Here is a 20,405-nt window from a genome sequence, read left to right as displayed (position 1 = left end):
TAAAATAAAATCGAAGTTTTATTTTGTCGATGATATCGCAATCAGTTAATTAAAATTGAGAAATGTATAGACATTAATTACGAGATGAAAAAATTATTAAAATGTACTTGACTTGCAATTAATAGGGAGTAAATAATGCAGCCCTGTATAAATGGACCACTGAGTTTGGACGAAATGCATCTGTAGTTCTGTACCAAAATCCAGTTGAGAAATTAATAATTGAATTAAAAATAAACATCATGTAAAATATTAGTAATAAAAAATATTTTATTTTATTTTATTTTTAAATTTTCTAAATCCTAATACGACAATACATGATTTGGACGTTTGTGAAGATAAGGTGGTGAGTTTCAAGAAGTGGTTTTCCAAGATTTGAAGGATTCTTTATTCTTTTTTTCCTTTCTTTTTTTCGAGTATAAAATTCAAGATTTCAAGCAAAGTTTTTTGTTTGTTGCGAAAATTATGACACAAAAAGTAAGAAGGCATCACAAACACATACAACAATATATGCACATAAATTTAGGAAATCATAAATTCAAATTATAGTAATTTTTATAAAAAATAATTTAGTTATACTATAACATTTGAAAATGGAATAATAAATCTTCAATTTTTTTTTCCAATAGTTCTAAATCTAGTATAAACATACTATATGAAAACGATGAGTCAATAATTTCCTAACTATTGATTCTATCCTCCAAATAAGAGAACTCAAACTAAAAGAATAAACAACTTTTTGAATTATTCTCTTGATTTCACTATACTTCCATTATCAAACAAGAATCAACTCACAAAAGTTAATCGAATATTACAAAACCCACACATATCATACCAACTTTTAAAAAAATCACAATATGAAGGTGAATTAGCACAAAAACTAGTACTCCCTTTTGCAATTTTGGTATATCCAAATTACTATTTGAGCATACAAATTTATTCATTCACATCAAAATTAACTTCGACAAAAATCTCATGAAATTCGTACCATGTCCAACACTTATCCATCAAAATTAAATGGAGTGCAATTTCGATATAGGATTTCTCTGCACCGGCGAAGTAGAGAAAAGAAACCCAAGGGGTTTTATTTAATATTTAGAAAAAAGGAAAAACAGAAAAAAGAAGAGAATCAACTGTGTCTGTCCGCATACATACACACACACACACACACTCACACCTCACACGTGCTCCGTTTTTCCCGATGCGGGACCCACACTCACCCCCATCCCCTCACGTTTCTGCAACCGCATCTCTTTTTCTCTCTTTTTTTTTGGTAAAAGAAATTTAATGAGAAAAGAATATATTAATTGCCAGAAACTGTGGCGTACGGTGGTGTGGGGTCCAGTACCTGCAGCTGCAACGTGGCGGGGAACCCCTTCTCTCAAAACTCACTGCCACGTCAACTTTTTTCATGGTATTATTTTTATACTAATATTAATGTGGTTTCCTAAAATAATTATTGCTTTATTTCGAAAAGAGTAGTCATAATGTGGCCGGCCATAAAGAGTTAATTTAGATTTACATGTATAAAAAAATTAGAATTACTGATATAAACTTATATGTGTGTGAATGGACTTGTGAGTTGATACTTATCTTTGAATTCCATTACGTAAAACACATTAATATCACGAATTACTGTATACGTTAAGCAACAATCAAGAAATGGCAGTAGTAATAAGTTGAGCAAAAACTACGAAAGAGCAACACTAACATGTTGAACAAGATATAATGAAGATAATATAAAAGTAAAATCAGGTAGTATTAAACCAAAAATTTGAAAAAAAAAATCATTTTTTTGTTATTTAATTAATTTAAGGTTGGCCATAATGTGGCCGCATAGCTTTATTCATTATTTTATACTAATATTAATGTGGTTTCCTGAAATAATTATTGCTTTAGTTCGAAAAATGGTTATTAGATGTTACTCCATACTTAATTTAAAAATATGGATTTTGGGATGACTTAAATTATTAATACGAAATTGATGAGTAAACCATAAGAGATAGTAGAGAACGTAGATTAATTTTTGGGATGTATTAAAGTAATAAAATTAAACTATTATACGTGGAAATATGAGTGATTTCAGCTAAAACAATAGACCTAAATTTGAATAAACAGATTACTTATATAGAAATGATCTGTAGTCTAAAGCGCACAATCTAGAAAAAAAATTACTGTTCTAATAAGATGTACTTATTTTGTTTTACCTTTTTTATTTTTTGGTAAATGACTTTGAATTTTAAAGATTTTCCATAAAAGATTAATCTCTTTACTGATTGACCAACTCACACTCACAAAGTAGTAGTATGTTTTTTCTTAAATCTATAGAGACGGTCACGACGTTTTTGTCTTGCGTCAATTTGCCACTCGAAGTCGATATTATATTTATTTGGAAAAACTACTCCATTATTTATAGTCAACATGTCTCAAGTTAATCGTTTCGTTATGTACTAAGTTAAGTGACTTACTTGTTTAGCAAAAAAATACTCTTTTAAATATTTTTTCTCTTTTTATTTGTATACTTTATGCTATATCAACTTAATTTCTTAATATTGATATTTAAACTTAATGCAAAGAATTATCTCTATCACTTGTGACATAATGAGTAATAGTAGTATTTTAATTAAATGAGAAAATCATTAGGCGAGTACTCTAAATTGTGCAGGATGGCCCTATTTGCCGTTTGTTGATAAATTTAGCTGAAAATTTATGAACATAAGTAATGACAAACTATAATTGTTGATTTTTCCCAAAACAATGTGATCTACACACATGGATCTAGAAGAAAATAGCTACACTAGAGATTACACTTTATAAAGTAGTTTCACTTTCACGTCATCTTATTTTGATATGTTTTTTATAAAAGTCTCCCTCCGTCCCGGACTACTCGCACATCTCCGTCCCGGACTACTCGCACATTTCTTTTTCGGCACGGAGATTAAAGAATGAGTTTATAGCAAAGTCAACAATTGCGGCTGTAGGTGATAATTTTTACTAAAAATAGAAAGAGTGCAAATAACTTGGGACGCCCAGAAAGGAAATAAGTGCAAGTAGTCCGGGACTGAGGGAGTACTATATATGTGTCACACGAGTAATAGAGAATCAGAAACCTCCTTATAGTATTTCAAGACATAATAAGAAATAAGGAACGTTACCCTTATTTCAAATAAAAATAGACCTAATCCAATCATGAAATACAAAGCGGTAGCTTTTAAATTTGTATATTTTCGTCAAATTTTATTTTTTCCACTAGCTTTAAAATCCATCCGTAAATTTCCCAAATAGTACTATAAATTTATGTTGTATTTTTTGCAACAAATAAAAAATTTATCGATTAGTTCGATGACTTAGTTACACGACACTACAGGATAATTCAAAAAAATTCACATTGTAAGGATCGAAAAAATCTTGCAATATGTACTAAATTAAATAGTACCTTTTCGTCTCGTTTCTCATTTCTCATTTCTCATCTTTTCATTCTATCTCATTATTTATTATGGCGATATTTTGCTGCCTATAATGTGATGTCAGTTTCGATCAGCGTCTGATAGTGTTATTTAAGTAAATCGTCAATTTATATCGGTTTCAAAATCTTGACCAAGTGTAAAATCAGAACAAATTAATATTTTGTTATAAGATTAGACTGAGTCAGTATTTTAATATTTGATGAGCAGATTTTAAAGCTAATGTAATTTGACCAAAAACATAAAATTTTAATGCGAATTACCTAATTATAAATAAATATACACATGAACCCTAGATATGAGGCGGTTTCAAATTATGGAAACCGTGATATGGGCATTAATAGTGCTGACTTAGGTAAAAATAAATATTTAAATCCTGATTTTGCTCAAGTACGATTTTTCCATTTATTTTATTCAATTTTTTCTTTATTTTAATAAACGTAATCGGCCATACTGTTTGCTGAATTCAATACAGACCCACTTTTCTCTCTCTAAATTGATCGACTTTCCTTAGCATTTTCTCTATTCTCCCAACCCCAAACGCTTTATATAAAGAGTGATTGGTATCCAACCAAAATTTTGTACGATCAAAATAAAGTTATCTTAATAATTTGATGTATTAATTATATATTAAAATTATTATTAATAATAATTTTGTACACTTATTAGACTTATAAGTGTATAAAAATAAAATTATATTAATAATTTGATGTATTAATTATATATTAAAATAATAAATGTAGTAAGTGGACAAGATAAAAAGACTTATTAGCCTTTAACCTCATTTTTTATTTTTATATTTGAATTTTCTTTCTATTATTTTTAAATTTTAAATTAAAGTATGCACTAATTACATTTATGGTTAAAAAAATTATACACAAATTATAAATATATGACCATAGTATTATGCACTTTCCTTTTACTATATATGCATCTATATATTTTAATTAAATGCATAAATAAACCTATTTTTTTCACGTAAACTAGTTTTTGATCATACCAAATTTGGTGATCAAGATTTGTTATATAAATCCATTAATCCCAGTCCATTTCTCTAGTCGCCACCTCGTTTCTTCACTCACATTTTCTCTCTCTAGAAATCGAAAACACGAATTTTGTTTGATTCAAAATGGCAGTAGAAGCAAGGCATCTGAATCTCTTCTCTACCCAGCTGATTCAAGACAGGTGCGTTGCGTTGCGTTTTACCGATTTGATTAGGTTTCCGTTACTTTTTCCGATTTCTTTCCGATCGGATTTGTGAGATCGATTTTGTTGAATTGCAGAGAGGTGATGATGAACGCCTACAACTCGCAGTTCCTCGGCGTTCCTTCCGCTGCGGCATTGCCGGAGAATCAGTTCTATTATCCGTCTGCGGCGGCGAAGACCTCCGTCAACACCGACAGCGGCGTCACGTACAACAACATCGCCGCTCCGGCGAGGAAGCGCTCCAGAGACGCCGATTCCTTCAATCAGTTCCAGAATTTCGCCGCGCAGAAGGCGACGCTCGCCGGAGACGAAATCATGCCGGGGATCCAGCAGTATCAGTACGAGATCGACGCGATCATCTCACAACACGTACGTATTCACTCGATCGCTTCCGATTTCACCGCACTCGCGACGAATAATCGCATCTGATCTAAAATTTTTGTTTCTGAAAATCAGACGAAGAAGATAAGATACGAGCTAGAATCGCGGCAGAAGCTGCAGGCGAGAGTCCTCGCGGCGGCGATCGGCGAAGGCGTGATGAAGAAATTGAAGGAGAAGGACGAGCAGATTCAGAGAATGGCGAAACTGAATCTAGTCCTCCAGGAGCGCGTCAAAAGCCTCTACGTCGAGAATCAGCTATGGAGAGACTTAGCTCAATCAAACGAAGCCACCGCCAATTCTCTCCGCACCGATCTCGAGCAAGTCCTCCACCACGTCGGAAACGGAGGAGGTGAACAGCATCTCTCCGCCGTCGATGTCGCCGACGAGGAATCATGCTGCGGAAGCAGATCCGTAGATGCGGAGGAATACGACGACGGAAACAGCGGTGAGAGACGGTGCAGATTGTGCGGAGAGAGAGAGGCTTCCGTTTTGCTGCTGCCGTGCCGGCATCTCTGCCTCTGCTCCGCCTGCGGGAGTGGGTCCCAGCAGCTGCAGTCGTGCCCGGTGTGTAACTTTAGCATGACCGCAACGCTGCATGTTAACATGTCATGATTTTCCGGTTTAATTTTATTCAAAAAAAAGAGGAAGAAAATTATACATTTTGGGATGTAAATTAATTAGCCACATGTAAATTCGTTTTTTTAGGAATTACTAAAAGATTATTCTTTTTATTTATTGATTTTATCTTTGTGGACAATCTTCTGCCATGCTTTAAGCTTTTGAAAGATACCTTTTCCTTTTGTTGGCGAAAACACGTCAATTGGGAAACAGTAGAAATGAAATCTTTATATCTTCTTTTTTATTATCCTAAAATAAAAAATCATGATTCGGATCGGGACAATTTATATTGGGAATCCAACTTTTTTAATCGTGACGCTTTTTTAACCGATGTGGCCATATTAAAATTTCATTAGGTGGGTTAAGTTGATTTTGTGCTTAATGGGTATAAAGAGACTAAATTTTATCTATCTATGATAAAAAAATGCACTTTGATTTGAAGGCTATGTGCAACCGACGTGTAAGATTCACTTTTTGAGCACGTATCGACATTGCAAGCCACTAAGCACGTCGTGTCCATTGCCTTAATAGAGTCCGTCATATAGGTAGCAAGCAAAAGCAAGTGAGAAATTTAATCAGTCAATCCTTAGTGTTAAGCATTGTGGTTTCTGCAATATCGTGATGAATCGAGAGTAAACTTCATCTATCTACGAGAACAAAGACACTCTTTATTAGCCTACCTAGCCATTTTTTTACCAACTAATATTGTTCTTTGATATTAACGATATGCATAATGAGTCAGCATAAGATTCGCTTATTGAGCACGTTCTGGCGTACTGTATAGTTTTTGCTGGCCGCTAAGCTCGCAATGCTCGTTGTTTAATCAGAGCTTGTCACATGAATAGATTAATCGATCAATTTCATAGAATTCAACTTTGTGATTATCTACAAAATAAGTTTAGGCAAGACAAAAATGATTTTAATTTAGTACTACTAGTTTTAGTTTGTGGGGAGATACATCCAATGCAATAAAAGGCGATGGACCATTTTCAATTGATTTTTTCCAAACCTTTATTTGTCAGGCCATGTGAAAGCAACTTATTTGATAGGTAACACCGTAGCAAGTTGAAAATTCCTGCCTTGGGGCATGGGATTTTAGCCTATACTTAAAGCAAAATTGAATTTCTAGCCTTTTAATTTTCTTCCATAATTGATTGATTGGTGGATAGTGATAATAAATAGTAGTCCAATATTGTTTGGTCATGAGTTTTTGTGGGATATGAATTGGTTATCAGTCACCACAACTGTCCCGAAAAATAAGTGGTATAGTCAAATCATCTCTAGGCATTGGCTTATGTCAACTATTTGGTTGATTATTTATTATACTCCATATATGTCATTTATTGTCCTTGTCACACCTCACACATTTTTGGCCAAATTTCATGCTATGTCTAGTCAATTTTATGGTATGGTGCAATTATGAGTAGGTATACTAATTTTAGGACCTTTGAAATTCTAGTACTCCTACTACAACTTAATTGCTTCTTGAATAAATAATTATGCAATTCAATTGATTTTATTATCAACACGATTTGGATACAATTTTAAGAGTAAATTGTGGAAAAATTGTGGAAAAATTATAAAGTTCGGATGATTTCTGATCAATCCCATAACTTCCGAGAATATATGATTGTATCATTACTTCAATACTTATCCCATTTGTTTGATTGATTTTGATTAGAAAAGGTTATTTATGATTTGGAAACCAAAATCCATGGATTTTATGCAAATTTGTATATTACTCACAAATGTAAGTTTGAGTTAATTGTATTTCAGCTTCAACTGTTATAGTAGTATTTAATTTTCACAAATCCAAATCAATAAAACAACTAAAAAAATATTAAAATAATGATAGAATAGGTTATTTTTAGAAATTACAAAATTGGTCAGATAATGATCAAACTTAGTAGTAGTTTTTTCAAAAATTTGCCCATATTTAAATATGTAGAGAATAATAGGTTATCCCAAAACATAATTAGGCTGAAACTTATTTCGTTTGAATTTTGTACGTAACTTAAATTAGCTAAATGGTAGACATACTGAAAAGGTTGAGAGGCTAATAGTGTATCTTGCATTCAATATATATTGCCAAATTCATATAAAAATATTATATGTAACGTATATAGACCGTAAAATATGGCATTAATTTCACTATAATTTGTTGTTGGATTTTTCCTTTATGGGGCACAAATACAGGTGCTATGAAGACAAACATGTCAGTGGAAATTTAAGCACTTTCACATTATCTATTATTGCTTCCTTCAATTTTGGTGGCTCCCATTTCTCTCTCTAAATTTTATTTAATTTTTTTCCCTATGTAAATTTCCCATAAAATCAACCAAGAAAAGGCCAATTCCCTCTCTCCTTCCATCAACTTCCTCTCTCCTTCTCTCATCCTTCCACATTTCACATCTTCTAATAAATAATCAAACTTGCAATAATAAATTATTTCTTATCTTCTAAGATTTTGAATTATATAATATCACATCTTCCAATAAATAATCAAGCTTGCACTAATAAATTATTTCTTATCTTCTAAGATTTAGAATTATATAATGAGTCCAAGAATTGGAGTCATTTTCTAGGAATCATCATATCCTTAAGGAAACATTACAATAAAGTGATGATGATTGTTTTAAATAGTATTTTAGTCTATATATTGCTTCAATCTTATTATATTGGGCTTTGCCTTTTAAAAACTAAATAACTAATCATTAGTCCAAATTAGAACGTGGACCAGACATATCTAATGGCGGTTTAATTTTTGTATGGACCACGAAAAAATCTTGACGCCATTATTAAGAGCATCCGCAGCGGTGGATTTGTCCGTCCGTGCCAGCGGCAAGGGCGACGTGGCGCGTTTCTATTGGTCGTTGGCATTTTTTTTCTTTTTGTAATAAAAAATAAAAAATAATACAAAAAATTTTAAAAAATATAATTTCGGATTCCCAAAAATATAGCCGTTTTATTACCGTTTTTAATTTTTTTTAAAATTTAAAAAAATTAATCCCAAAATCATCTATAAATACACACATTCATCATCTATTTGGACGAAATTCGGCCACTTATGAATTTAATTATGTAATTTTTAATTTTTAGGATTTAAATTATGTAATTTTAAATTTTTAAGACTTTAATTATGAAATTTTTAATTTTTAGGATTTTAATTATGTAATTTTAAATTTTTTAGTAATTAGTAATAGTAATTTGGCTATTTTTATTGCATTTTAATAGTGTGGAAATGTTTTAATTTAAATTGAATAATAGAATGATGGGACCCTTGAGCATGTCCTTGCGGAAGAGCACGTATGTGAGTGTTGTGCTCTTGCCTAAGAGCAGGGAGTAAAAGTGGATCCTGGCCCACATCCGTGCTCGTTGGCAAGAGCTCGGATGTGGATGCTCTAATTATTCTTGGAAGCTAGAATCCTCTATTATTAGTTGGAAAAAGGAAAAAAATATAATTTTATTTAAAGCTCAATGAGATCTTTATTGTAAAAAAAATAATTCTATGTTGGTGTATTGATACCAAATACAGTATTCATCTTCTTTTTTAGTTACCACCGATAGTCCAAATATTTAAGTATTTAACAGCCCAAGATTGTAATTCGACTTTTATTCTAACAATTTTCCATCAAAGAAATTATTTACATGACGTGGTGAAGCATGATTAGTGACACTAAACATATATTATTGTGACGACGCACTTAATTATTCAACATCATTTTAAGGCCATAAAACTAGAAAGATAAAAGTAACATAAAATAAATTTGATCATATATGACAATTGCAATTTTTTAAAATTATGATTTGTAATTCTAATATGAGAGGCGCAAAATAAATTGGAAATGACATATTATTTATTATTTTATGGACAATTAATTCTTACACAATATTTTAAAAATTAACAAAATAATTGAACAATTCAATAGTAAAAAAAATCATTGTTATTCTAATTAATATTTTCGTGGTGCTTTGATGGTTGATTGAGCCCACAAACACCACTGCTTCACTTCATAGTTCGTATCATATTTGCTGCTGTGCGCAGGGGCGCATTTTAGATGTCTTATTAAAATCAACGCCTTCCTGAAACAAACTTAATTGAGTTGGGTGCGCTGGGCCCCACGCCTGCCTTCTCTGCCTGCGCTACCCAAAGGAGCCTTAAACAGCGCCGCTGACCCCACCCGGCGTATTTTAGTGGTCCTGTCAGGACGGTGTACTCGATGCATCTCTTTTTTTCTTTTTCATTTTTACTTTCTTAAACGAGATTATTATAATGGTTTGAATCTAGACATTTTTCGAGCAAGAGGAATACATCTTCTCATAGAACGTATAAGAAGAAAAGAATGTATATTCTTTTGTGATATGTATTGTAGTGTTTGCACGTAACTAAGTGTAAAAACACTCTCTGTATGCGCTATATGATCATGGATTGTAACAAACGAGCTCGATAGCCTTAAAGATTGTGTCACGTACGATTGATCATAGTGGATAAGTTTTGAATTGTCATCAATCGTGTATAATCTCGTGAAAAATCGATCTCCCTAAATAAAACACATTGTATATTGTTAATGTTAAGCGAAACTCGAATAATTAAAAGGGTCTAACTTTGACGTGCCAATTCTCTTCACAATTTTATGATATTCTTCCCAAATATATATCTGTATATGTATATTTTTGTTGCATGTATTTTTCCATCAAATATCATAATATTATACGTTGTATACTACAATTAGAGATATCTTGAGTGCGACAGAGGAAGTGTTAATCAGTACTCCGTGAAATAAGATTTGAGTGGAAAATGTTTTTGGTAAAATAATGATTCTCATTTCTCATGCCGACTTTTAGGTCAAAATACATATAGTATGGCAATTTCCTAGAGTTTTAGGACACTTAAAATTAATTAATAAAACTAGACCAATTTGCACCTAAAAAGGAAGGTGAGGGCCTACTAGTAATAGTTCATGTGGAAATTCAGCATATTGTTTGTCTTTAGTGCTTTTTGAGTGATCACGTTTAATAAATTCAATTCATATCTTTATCACATTTTGGTTTGTTTTGGAGTGAAGTAAAATGGCAATTAGTTTTAGATCCTTTTCACAATCGGTATTGCCTCTTGCTCATGTGCACCTTTATTATTGCTTTCCCCACATATTATTCAAAGTGATCTGTCAATATAAATTAATAAATTATTTTAAATAGATTAGGACTAAAATGAATTAATAATTGCACACTAAAATAAAATGGATAGTGATCGGGCCCACATCGTCTGGTCCATGATGGTTGAATTAATGCGGAAATCTTAAATGTGGGCCCCGCGATATGGGACAGGTTTGTCCCTCTATATGCAGCACAAAGTACCATAATTTTGAGATTTTAATATTTTACTATTATTAATATTTTATTTGCTTTTGTAAAAAACTGGTTTCCAGAAGAGGATATCCATAAATGTTGAATATTTACATTTTTTTGTGTATTATATACTCGGTAATTATAATTCATGATATTAAGAATTTGAGCACAAAGATTTTAAAAAAAAGTGATGTATAAGATTCTGATAAGTGGCTTTTACGGTCTTATACTCCCTCCATCCGTTAAAATATGGAATATTTGAAAATTGTTACGAGATTTTATGTGGCGTAGTTTTGTGAGTTAATGAAGAGATAGTAAAGTTAGAGAGATAAGAAAGTAGAGATAAAATTGTTTTCATTTGAATTATATGATGAAAATTAAAAAATATTTCTGAATGGTATTTAAATAGTACTCGTATATAAAATAAGAGTTTATTTTTTTTTAATTAAGGAGGATCAACGATGGTTCCCCATCTACGCTTTATTTGATAAAATGAAGGTTCATGGCACGACCCTCTATGTTATAATTCGTAACTACTTTATTACTACTATTAGTTAGTAAGAAAGTTTGAAAATCAATAATTAACGTTGGGTAGCCTAATTACTTTGACTAAGTTAGTGGTTCATCTCAACGATATTTTTACACTTATATATTCCAATTTCCTTATTCTAGTGCTATTGTGAAAGTCACATATGAAATGGTAAATGCGATAGTATGAATCTAGCATTATAGGATTATATAAGTCAAGATTAGAAGTTGAAAAAATTCACACATTGTTTCTAGAAATTATTTTGAATTCAAATAATCTAAATGAAAGTAATGACCTTTTACTATTCCAACGTTCAATGTTCATGTCTCACGTTTCTATCACTTGAATAATTCTTTAAATTTTAAGTGGGATGTACACTAAAAAGTGTTAAATTAATAGACACTTAATTTCCTTTTTTGAGTTTTTTTTTCGTAATGATGGATATAAAAGTTTTTCTTTGGTAGAAAAAAATACACTCTTTTATCTCGAAGAATGAATGGAATCTAGTGCTCGAATATATACATTATTTTTTCAGTCTCACTATTTCTGTAAAATACATTTTCTTTTCGAAATTTATTCTCCACCTTTTGCGTGTTCATGCTACAAATATTCTCTCCGTTTTATTTAATTTAAAGATTTATATTTTATATTTTTTTAATCTGATATTAAATGAATATTTCACCAAAATCAAGATAAAATTAAAAAAAGGTAAGATTAAATAAATTTATAAGATGTGATTGAAGTGAAGGAAGTAATTTCCATTTCTTTGAAGTCGTCCATATGCAATCCTTGTGGAAAAGCATGTTAATAATTTATATTATTACGAATTCCCTTTTTGTTGGTAAAGTTGTTAATTAATGATTAGTTGTAACACACTATTTTCTATATAATATTTTGACACTTTCAATTTTCTTGTAATTGACTAGCACTTTCAAAGTGTTCCAAAATTCTTCCTTTGATTCAATTGCCCCAAATTGATAATGGGGAAAAAAGATTAGTAGCATATGCTCCCATTAAGTAATCTTTATCACATTCTTGAAATTATTTCTTTTTAAGCATTTATGTACCAAATCTATAGATTACCAAATCTTTCATATTTAATTCATTAACAAAATTGTTTCAAAATTAAAATTTTAAAAATAAAGGCCCCTCCATTTTTTTACATTCTCCCCCAACATAATTCAAAAGAGGAAGACATCAATACTATTATGGGGTTTTGGAAAGAGAAAGTGACAAATAAAAAGAAAAGAAAAGAAGAGAAAACACTCGAATACATTGAAGTGTGACATATGAATATGATGAATTGATGAGAAAGAGAAAAGATGGAGACAAATAATTGAGAATTAGATGGCACAATTATAATGGCATTGATCCAAAACCAAGAATAGACATCATCATCAAAATGCCAACCTAACAAAAACCCCACATTTTTATCTCCTAAAAATCAGCCTTTGTCAGATTTTTTTTGACAACCAAGAATTTATTGTTCAATTATACCTATTCCCACTCTTGGCTACCCCATCCCACCCACCCTACCTAATGAATTGACCCAAGCAAAGAATCCCAGTATTGTTGGCCCATGTTTGTTTCTGTACAGATTTGTGATGAGAGCTTTTGTGGGCCCAATGGAAAGTGATTGCACAAAAAGTTGTTCAATGTGCTGTGTGCACATTTATTCCCATATTCCCATTTTCTTAGGTATATCATATGTGAAAGTGGACAAAACCAAGCAATGAATAAATTGACCCCTATTATGGGTGGAGTGGGGTGGGATGGGGGTGTTCAACCTTTTATGGTTTTGGGGATACATACAAATCTCTCTTTGAGATGATTCTTTTGTTGATGTTGATTTATTGCATTGTGATGACCAATAGATCCAGGAAACGAAACTCGTGAGATCAGACATGGTGGATAAGGTCGTCATCAGCGTCGATAGGCAGAGGTACTGTGGCGGTCGTCAATAGAAGTGGATGTCGAACGAATAGCGAAGGTGAATATTGTCGCACTGAATTTAATGGAGTCTTCTGACCCTTATAAGCCACTTGTGGATCCGCAATTGATTGTGAGAGGGGGATGAGTGGTGATTAAACTATTTTGTCCATACTCCTCATAATACATGAAACATTTTTATGGTGTTTTCTTTATTTATAAAAGGTAGGTTCTTGAGCTTTCACATCCTTGTAAGTGAAGAAAAATATGAAATGGACCCTCCAAGAATTGTGCCTTGATGACTACCAAATTGTGGAGCAAAAGTGAATTGGAGGTAAAGGTAAAGGTATTTTTAGTTTACCCCATTCAAAGTGGGAATCCAAAACCCCAACTAAGTTGAATGATTGGGAAAAAAGCAATATCTTGAAAAGAAATCACACTTCTCCAAAACCCATAGCATTTTCATGGTCCACACATCATATTCCACCACCAAAAACACACACTTGTATGAATATAAATATATTTTTATTTACTCATAGTGGAAACCCAACTCCTCATCTATATCTTTGGTACAATGATTATGCCTACCTTTTCATAGTACAAAGTACTACACAAATCCTGTTACACCAACATCATGACAATGTCAATTTGTCTTAGTGGAATTGATATTTTTCCACATTCTTTAAATTTATTTTACAAAAAGTGAAAATGATGCACACAAAGGCAAGAAAAGAAGATATTCTAATGGCAAAAGAGAAGAGGTAGTGGACTCCCAACAGCACCATGCATAATTTAAATCACACTTTTTGTTTTCTTTTCTTTCCCACTTTGTGGAGGAATATGAATCCAATATAGTGCTATTTTCACTATAAAATAATGTTCACAATATCAAGAATTTTGTTGCCTTTGTTGGGTATATGGATAGACCAACTTTTTTCTTTTTTCACCCAACCTTTTTCACTTTCTTTAATAATCCTTAATTTTGTAGTATTATTTTTAGCCTCAAAGTGATTAATATGTTAATACAGCTAATTAGACTCTCTCTCTCTCTCTCTCTCTCTCTCATGGGCTTTGCTAGGAACGAAAGTAAATAATGGGCCATTACTTATTGGGTGTTAAATTCATATTAATGGGCCATTTAAATTCAATTTTTATATTTGGGTCTTTCAATTCAATTTAATTGATCATATGTGCCTGTTGTTTTATTCTTGTTATTATGATTCTAAAGTGATAAGCGAGACTTCACAAACAACGTTTGTAGTGTTTTAGCAATAGTATAAGTCGATCACAGTTAAATAAACAAATATCTATTTTTTTTGTAGTTTCAATTGAGTCATAAAAGAACCTTTTTTTTGTTACATCCTGTTAATTAAATTCTTATTGCACTCAACATTAGTATTTTAAAACATAAATTATGAATCAAATTTCAATTTTAATACATGGGCAGATATAGGTTTTGGGCTTCAGCAAATGCTGTGATTATTATTACTTCTACAAAGTAATGGGACTTCACATTATATGGGCCGAATATGTTAGTTTGGGCCATTTTTATTTTGAAGGCCCAATTACTGACTTAGCAATTCTAGAAGGTAGCTGAGCTCAAATGTAAACAAAATTAGCCCTAGCTGATTTAATAACTAAGGACAGCCGCAACCGTTGACAATATATGATCGGGCCTGAGTTGGGGAGCGATCGGGGCCCTCTATGCGGATTGCATAGAGGTCCAGGTTGCATGGACTTACATCAATCAGTGAATGCCGCGTTGTAATGAATGTTTGAAAATTTTGAATTCGAATGTAATATGAGAATAATATAATTATGATTCGAATTTATAGCCTTTGCTATGAATGTCGCAAGAGATTATATATTCGAATATCACGATGTTTTCGAGGCCTAACTACCAAAGCATATTTGTGAGTAACTAGGGCTAGGTGATGATGTAAAAGAGGAAATAATGACGATTGCAATTATTTAGGTGGTCTCTGTCTAAATTCCTATTCTCTCTAATTTCAATTTTTTTTACCTACTATACCTAACTTGTTCCATGAAATGTGATTGAGTGGACTCACTACTAATCCTATTTTCAACACATTTTGTGACTTACTTTATTATACGATTGAGACAGTTCGACGTGGTACATTTTTATACTAATAATTATAACAATAAATTAATAGCCGTTGATTATTGGATATTAGGTTGTATTTTTTTCTATTATTTGTTAGAGGGTTGATAAAATTTAGCAACTAGTTTAACGACTTTCACGTGTTGAGGTGGTTACATTTCCTTTTAGTAATAAGTTTTACTCTACTTTTCAATAAATTATTCATGCTTTGTAAATGTAACACAAATACTCTCCCGTCTCATATTAGAAAATGTAAAACAGATACTCTCCCATCTCATATTAGAATTAAGTTCCACTAGATTGACATGAATTTTAAGAAATATTAATTAAAAAATAAATAAATTATAAATCTCATTTTTATATATTTTGTAGTAATAAATATAAATTAAATGAGTTAGTAAAATAATAAAACTTACTTGTTATTTATATTTATAATAAATTTGAAATGTAACTTTTCTTAGAGGAAAAAGCTACAAGATAAAATGAATCTCTGTTGCTGGACAAACTTTTATCAACAATGTTATATCGGTGTTCATTTAAGTTTCCACTAATATTTTTAGATAAAAATACAGCATTAATTGTAATTAAAAAAAATTGGTCAAAAAGCATTGAACAATGAGATTAACTAAATTGATTTATGCATATAACCTACCAAGTACTACCAACAATATTTAATTTTGTAAAAGAAATTTAGTCAAACAAATTTCTGTACTAAGTTCTGACTTCTGACATTCAAACAGTAATTAAATTAAATACTTTGGAAGTCCCATTATTGAACTACCAATTATTTGGTTGCAAAACTTTAATCATATTTAATAGCCATTTTGGTTTCTCTTTCTATTTTTTTATAATAGTATTTTATAGTTTAGTTATGCACATTAATTTGGGATTTCGGTAATTACTTAATTTATTTGCATCAATTTTATCAACGAGTTGTTACCAAAACATTATCATTTTAGATTAAAGTAAGCTTAAATATTAAACAATTATTAGATAAAATTTTAAATTAGTATACAAAAATCTGGTCAAAGATATTTAATTCATAAATAATTACTCATTTTTACTATTTATTGGTAGCAAATAAAAAGGAGTTTAAGTCCGATTTAAATGTATTACGAAAATAATAACCAACCCATAAACAATGCAATAAATTATAGGGATGATTTGACATAAAATACGCTCAACAATTAATTATTTTAATTAAGACTTATACAAATAATAGTAATACAATATATTTAACCTACATTATTCTGACACTAAAAAGGAATATCATGAGTTGGATTTAGTGGGAGAGTGCACTATTAAAGTAAAGATACTGCAATAATCACTTGATTCTTCTATTAAAGATCGTATTTTTTTTGCTAAATTCTTGGATTTCTTTTGACGTTTTCGTAGTGGTAAAATCTCCAACTTCCTCTGCAAAAATTAATTTTGATAAATTGCAAAACAATAAAATCTGATCCAGAATTTTAGTCTTGCCAACCACACATTAATCTCTCTCTCTCTCAACAAGGAAGAAATATTATGGGAAGGTTTCTCTGCAGACACAAATCAGGATTAGCAGAAACAGTGTCAGTTGATTAATTCCTTCCATTCTCTTCTAAATGGTTTCTTTATTATTGTTTAATTCTTAGATTAATTATTTCTGCATACATAATTTTTTAATTTTACTTTGTTGGGTTTATGCACAAAGGAAGATAATTTGTTGGTGGTGTGGAAAGAAGTGTGGGCTGAATATTATGTATATTTGTTTTTTTTGTTGCTTTAATTCGAAAGTTTGGATCTTGAAGCTGAATTGTAGTTTTTTGAATAACCGTACAGAATTCAGTGTGAAGATTGAAGATAATCTGAAATGCTGATTAGATTTTGGTTAGTATTTGGGGAATAATCTTCTTTGTTTGTTAGCATTTCATTTCCCCTATTTTTCTTGGAAGATAAAGATTCGATTTTTATTCCTCAAAAATTGGGGAAAAATCTTCTTGGTTTCTTAGCATTTCATTTAGAAGATAAAGGTTCGATTTTTATGTTCATTTCAAAAAATTTGGGGGATTTCTATTTGTGGGAAATCAGTGAATAAAGAGATTCTTGGTGATTTGGATTTGGGGGTGATTAGTAGATATGACAATGGAGGAAAAAGGAGTGAGTGAAGCATCAGAGCTGAGGGTGGAAGAAGACGAAGATGACTTCAAGAGCTGCTGCGAAGACGAGGATGAATTGGATTTGAAGGATAAGGAAGACAACGTGAAGGTGGATTTAGATGAAAATGTAGTTAGGATATATTTTAAGGGTGTGTCTGTTGCCTGCCCTGGTGATTCGGGCACTAGGATGTCGGGAATCGGGGTGGTTATGGATAGGCCAGGGTGTTCAGCCCCGGTTCGGATCCAGAAGAAGCTCGATTTCTACGTTGATGAGCCGGTTGCAGAGTGTTTGGCATTGCTGGATGGTTTGTCCGAGGCTATACAGCACGAGGCGAAGCGCGTTTTCGCCTTCACAGATTCTGAAATCTTGCATAGTCAGGTGAGGAATTGATGTTCTTGCAAATTAGTGATCATTTATGATGTTTGATTTGAATAAATTAGATCAAGAATTGTTTTTTTTTCTGGTTGAATTCTGAATCTGATGTGAATTTCCGTGTTATATTGTTGATGAGAAGGTTGTTGAGAGTCCTCTTTTGGTGGCATTGAGGCAAAGGATCATGGAACAAGCATGTAATCTCGAGGCGTTTGTGTTAAAACTCGTCCCGACTACTGATCTAGAGAACGCGTTAGGTTTAGCCCGAGTTGCTGTTGGTATAGTCTCCTCTTGTGGTGGTAACGTTGAGGAGTCAATGGAGAGCTGTTCGATTTGTTGTGAGGAGAAGCTCTCGTCGATGATGCTCTCGTTCAAATGCTCCCACGAGTTCTGTTCCCACTGTATGAAAACGTACGTCGAGGGTAAAGTGCGTTGCGGTCGAGTGCCAATCAGATGCCCTGAATCGGGATGCAAGTATTGTATCTCGGCTTCCGAGTGCAAACTGTTTCTCCCTGTTGCCTCGTACGAGTCTCTGGAGAGAGCCCTCGGAGAAGCAAATGTGTTGAGCTCGAACAAGATGTATTGCCCGTATCCTAATTGCTCGGTGCTGCTTGATCCCCGCGATTGCTTGTCATCGAGCCAGTCGGACAACAGCTGCGTGGAGTGTCCTGTCTGTCAAGGGTTCGTCTGCGTTGACTGTGAGGTCGCGTGGCATTCCTCCTTGACCTGCGAGGAGTACCAAAGCCTCCCGTTGGAGGAGAGGGACGCGTCCGATTCGACCTTGCTTCGTCCGGCTCGGAGCACGAGGCGCAGATGCTGCGAGCGTTGCAGGACAATGATCGAGCTAACTCACGGTCGCAACCACATGAGATGCTGGTATGATGATTTCTTGATATTATTGTTGATAGGGTTAAATGCCGTTTAAATCATGAAATTTGGTCACATTCTGGTCTGTCTCATGAAATTTAAAATTGAAATATTAAATCACGAAGTTTCAATCTTTTCTCAACCATCCAACCTATATACAAAATATGATGTTCAAAATGACGTGTTTCATTAATGCCGATGTGGAGACGTTAAATGTCCACATTACTTAACACTACTTCAGCTAGTCACGATGACATTAATTTCGTTGATTGTTTAAAATTTTAGTTCGTGTACGAGAATTCGACCGAAGTTTATGTATTTAGGCGTGATTGGTCTCTGCTGTCCGTATGGTTTCTTATTCGATTCAACGATTTTCGTTCATAATTCATGTGTGTTGGCTCGATTCTTCAGGTGCGGTCATGAGTTCTGCTACTCGTGCGGGGAGGACTACGGGGATGGGAATCGGACGTGCCAGTGCGCTTTTTGGGAGGACGACTTCGCGGAAGGGATGGCCGCGTACCCTTCCCAGCAGCTGGAGCAGTGGGCGTGGGACTCGTTCGAGCCGCTCCCGATGGCAATGGGCGCGTACTCGGATCAAGAGCGGTCGCAGCTGGCGCTGATTCAGAGGTTCCTCGCCGGGGGGTTCAGCTTGGGCGACGAGGATCCACATCAAGCCCTTCCGCAGTGCACGGACTCGTATGCGGACACGATGAAGGATCTGCGTCAGCTGCCTTGGCTCGAGAGGTTCGTCTCGGTTATAAGCGACGACTTCTACGAAGACTACATACAATGATGCGAGATATAGGAGAGGAAGAGCAACTCACTCTCACTCCTTTAGCAATTAGCGCTGCTTTCTGTGTCGTTTTAGCTCCGTATACCGAACTCGTGCTCGTGTTCGTGTTCGTGATGTTTAGATTACGTCGGATGTATAATGGTGAACAGATGTTTGCTTTAAAACCAAAAGAGATCACAATTGATTGATTATTCACTATTTGAGTTATTGCATTTGCATTTCATTCAAATCTCAAATCATACCAAGAACATACGAGTACAAGTCATATTCCATATTGTACTTCAAATCATACCATAATTTATTTATTTTTCTTTCTATTTTAATTATTCTTCGGTTATTTTTTTAAAGAATTGTATTGTAAATTGAAAATAGTTAATTAATAATTACTCCACTTAATTATAATTTAGCAAATTATATTAATTGAATATCAAGAATTACATAATTTAAATTCCTAAATTATATTTGGGTTAGAAATTTAGAAATAAAGATGAACTGTGATTGTTTAGTATTTTCTGATATTGTATTTATAGAAGAAAATAAATAAATAAAAATATAAGTTTAATCTTTTTAAAAAAGGAAAATGGAGTTGATATCTAGGGACTGCGCCTTGTGCTATTCGCCCACCAAACCACGACGCTA

The 20,405-nt window shown here is 32.8% G+C and overlaps 2 protein-coding genes across 3 annotated transcripts; both read left to right on the top strand.

The window, feature by feature from the left end:
- The first annotated feature begins 4,443 nt into the window (after positions 1-4,443).
- LOC121777992 (BOI-related E3 ubiquitin-protein ligase 1-like) lies at positions 4,444-5,783 on the top strand. The gene is made up of 3 exons (XM_042175347.1): positions 4,444-4,646; positions 4,745-5,036; positions 5,124-5,783. Exons 1-3 carry the CDS (start codon positions 4,591-4,593, stop codon positions 5,658-5,660), a joined length of 885 nt encoding a protein of 294 aa, XP_042031281.1. The 5' UTR covers positions 4,444-4,590; the 3' UTR covers positions 5,661-5,783.
- Positions 5,784-16,889: 11,106 nt separating this feature from the next.
- On the top strand, positions 16,890-19,973 carry LOC121777454 (probable E3 ubiquitin-protein ligase ARI11). 2 transcript variants are annotated; one of them, XM_042174720.1, is made up of 4 exons: positions 16,890-17,166; positions 17,417-18,112; positions 18,249-18,982; positions 19,385-19,973. In XM_042174720.1, the coding sequence occupies exons 2-4, from the start codon at positions 17,714-17,716 to the stop codon at positions 19,764-19,766; spliced, it is 1,515 nt and encodes a 504-aa protein (XP_042030654.1). In that variant the 5' UTR covers positions 16,890-17,166; positions 17,417-17,713; the 3' UTR covers positions 19,767-19,973. The 2 variants fall into 2 exon arrangements, with proteins under 2 accessions (XP_042030654.1, XP_042030653.1); XM_042174719.1 differs by having other exon boundaries at positions 16,890-18,112.
- Positions 19,974-20,405: the final 432 nt, after the last annotated feature.

The sequence above is a fragment of the Salvia splendens genome, chromosome 18, assembly GCF_004379255.2.
Source record: "Salvia splendens isolate huo1 chromosome 18, SspV2, whole genome shotgun sequence".
Classification (NCBI taxonomy): domain Eukaryota; kingdom Viridiplantae; phylum Streptophyta; class Magnoliopsida; order Lamiales; family Lamiaceae; genus Salvia; species Salvia splendens.
Note: the sequence above shows the minus strand (reverse complement) of the source record. Positions and strands in the feature narration are given on the sequence as shown.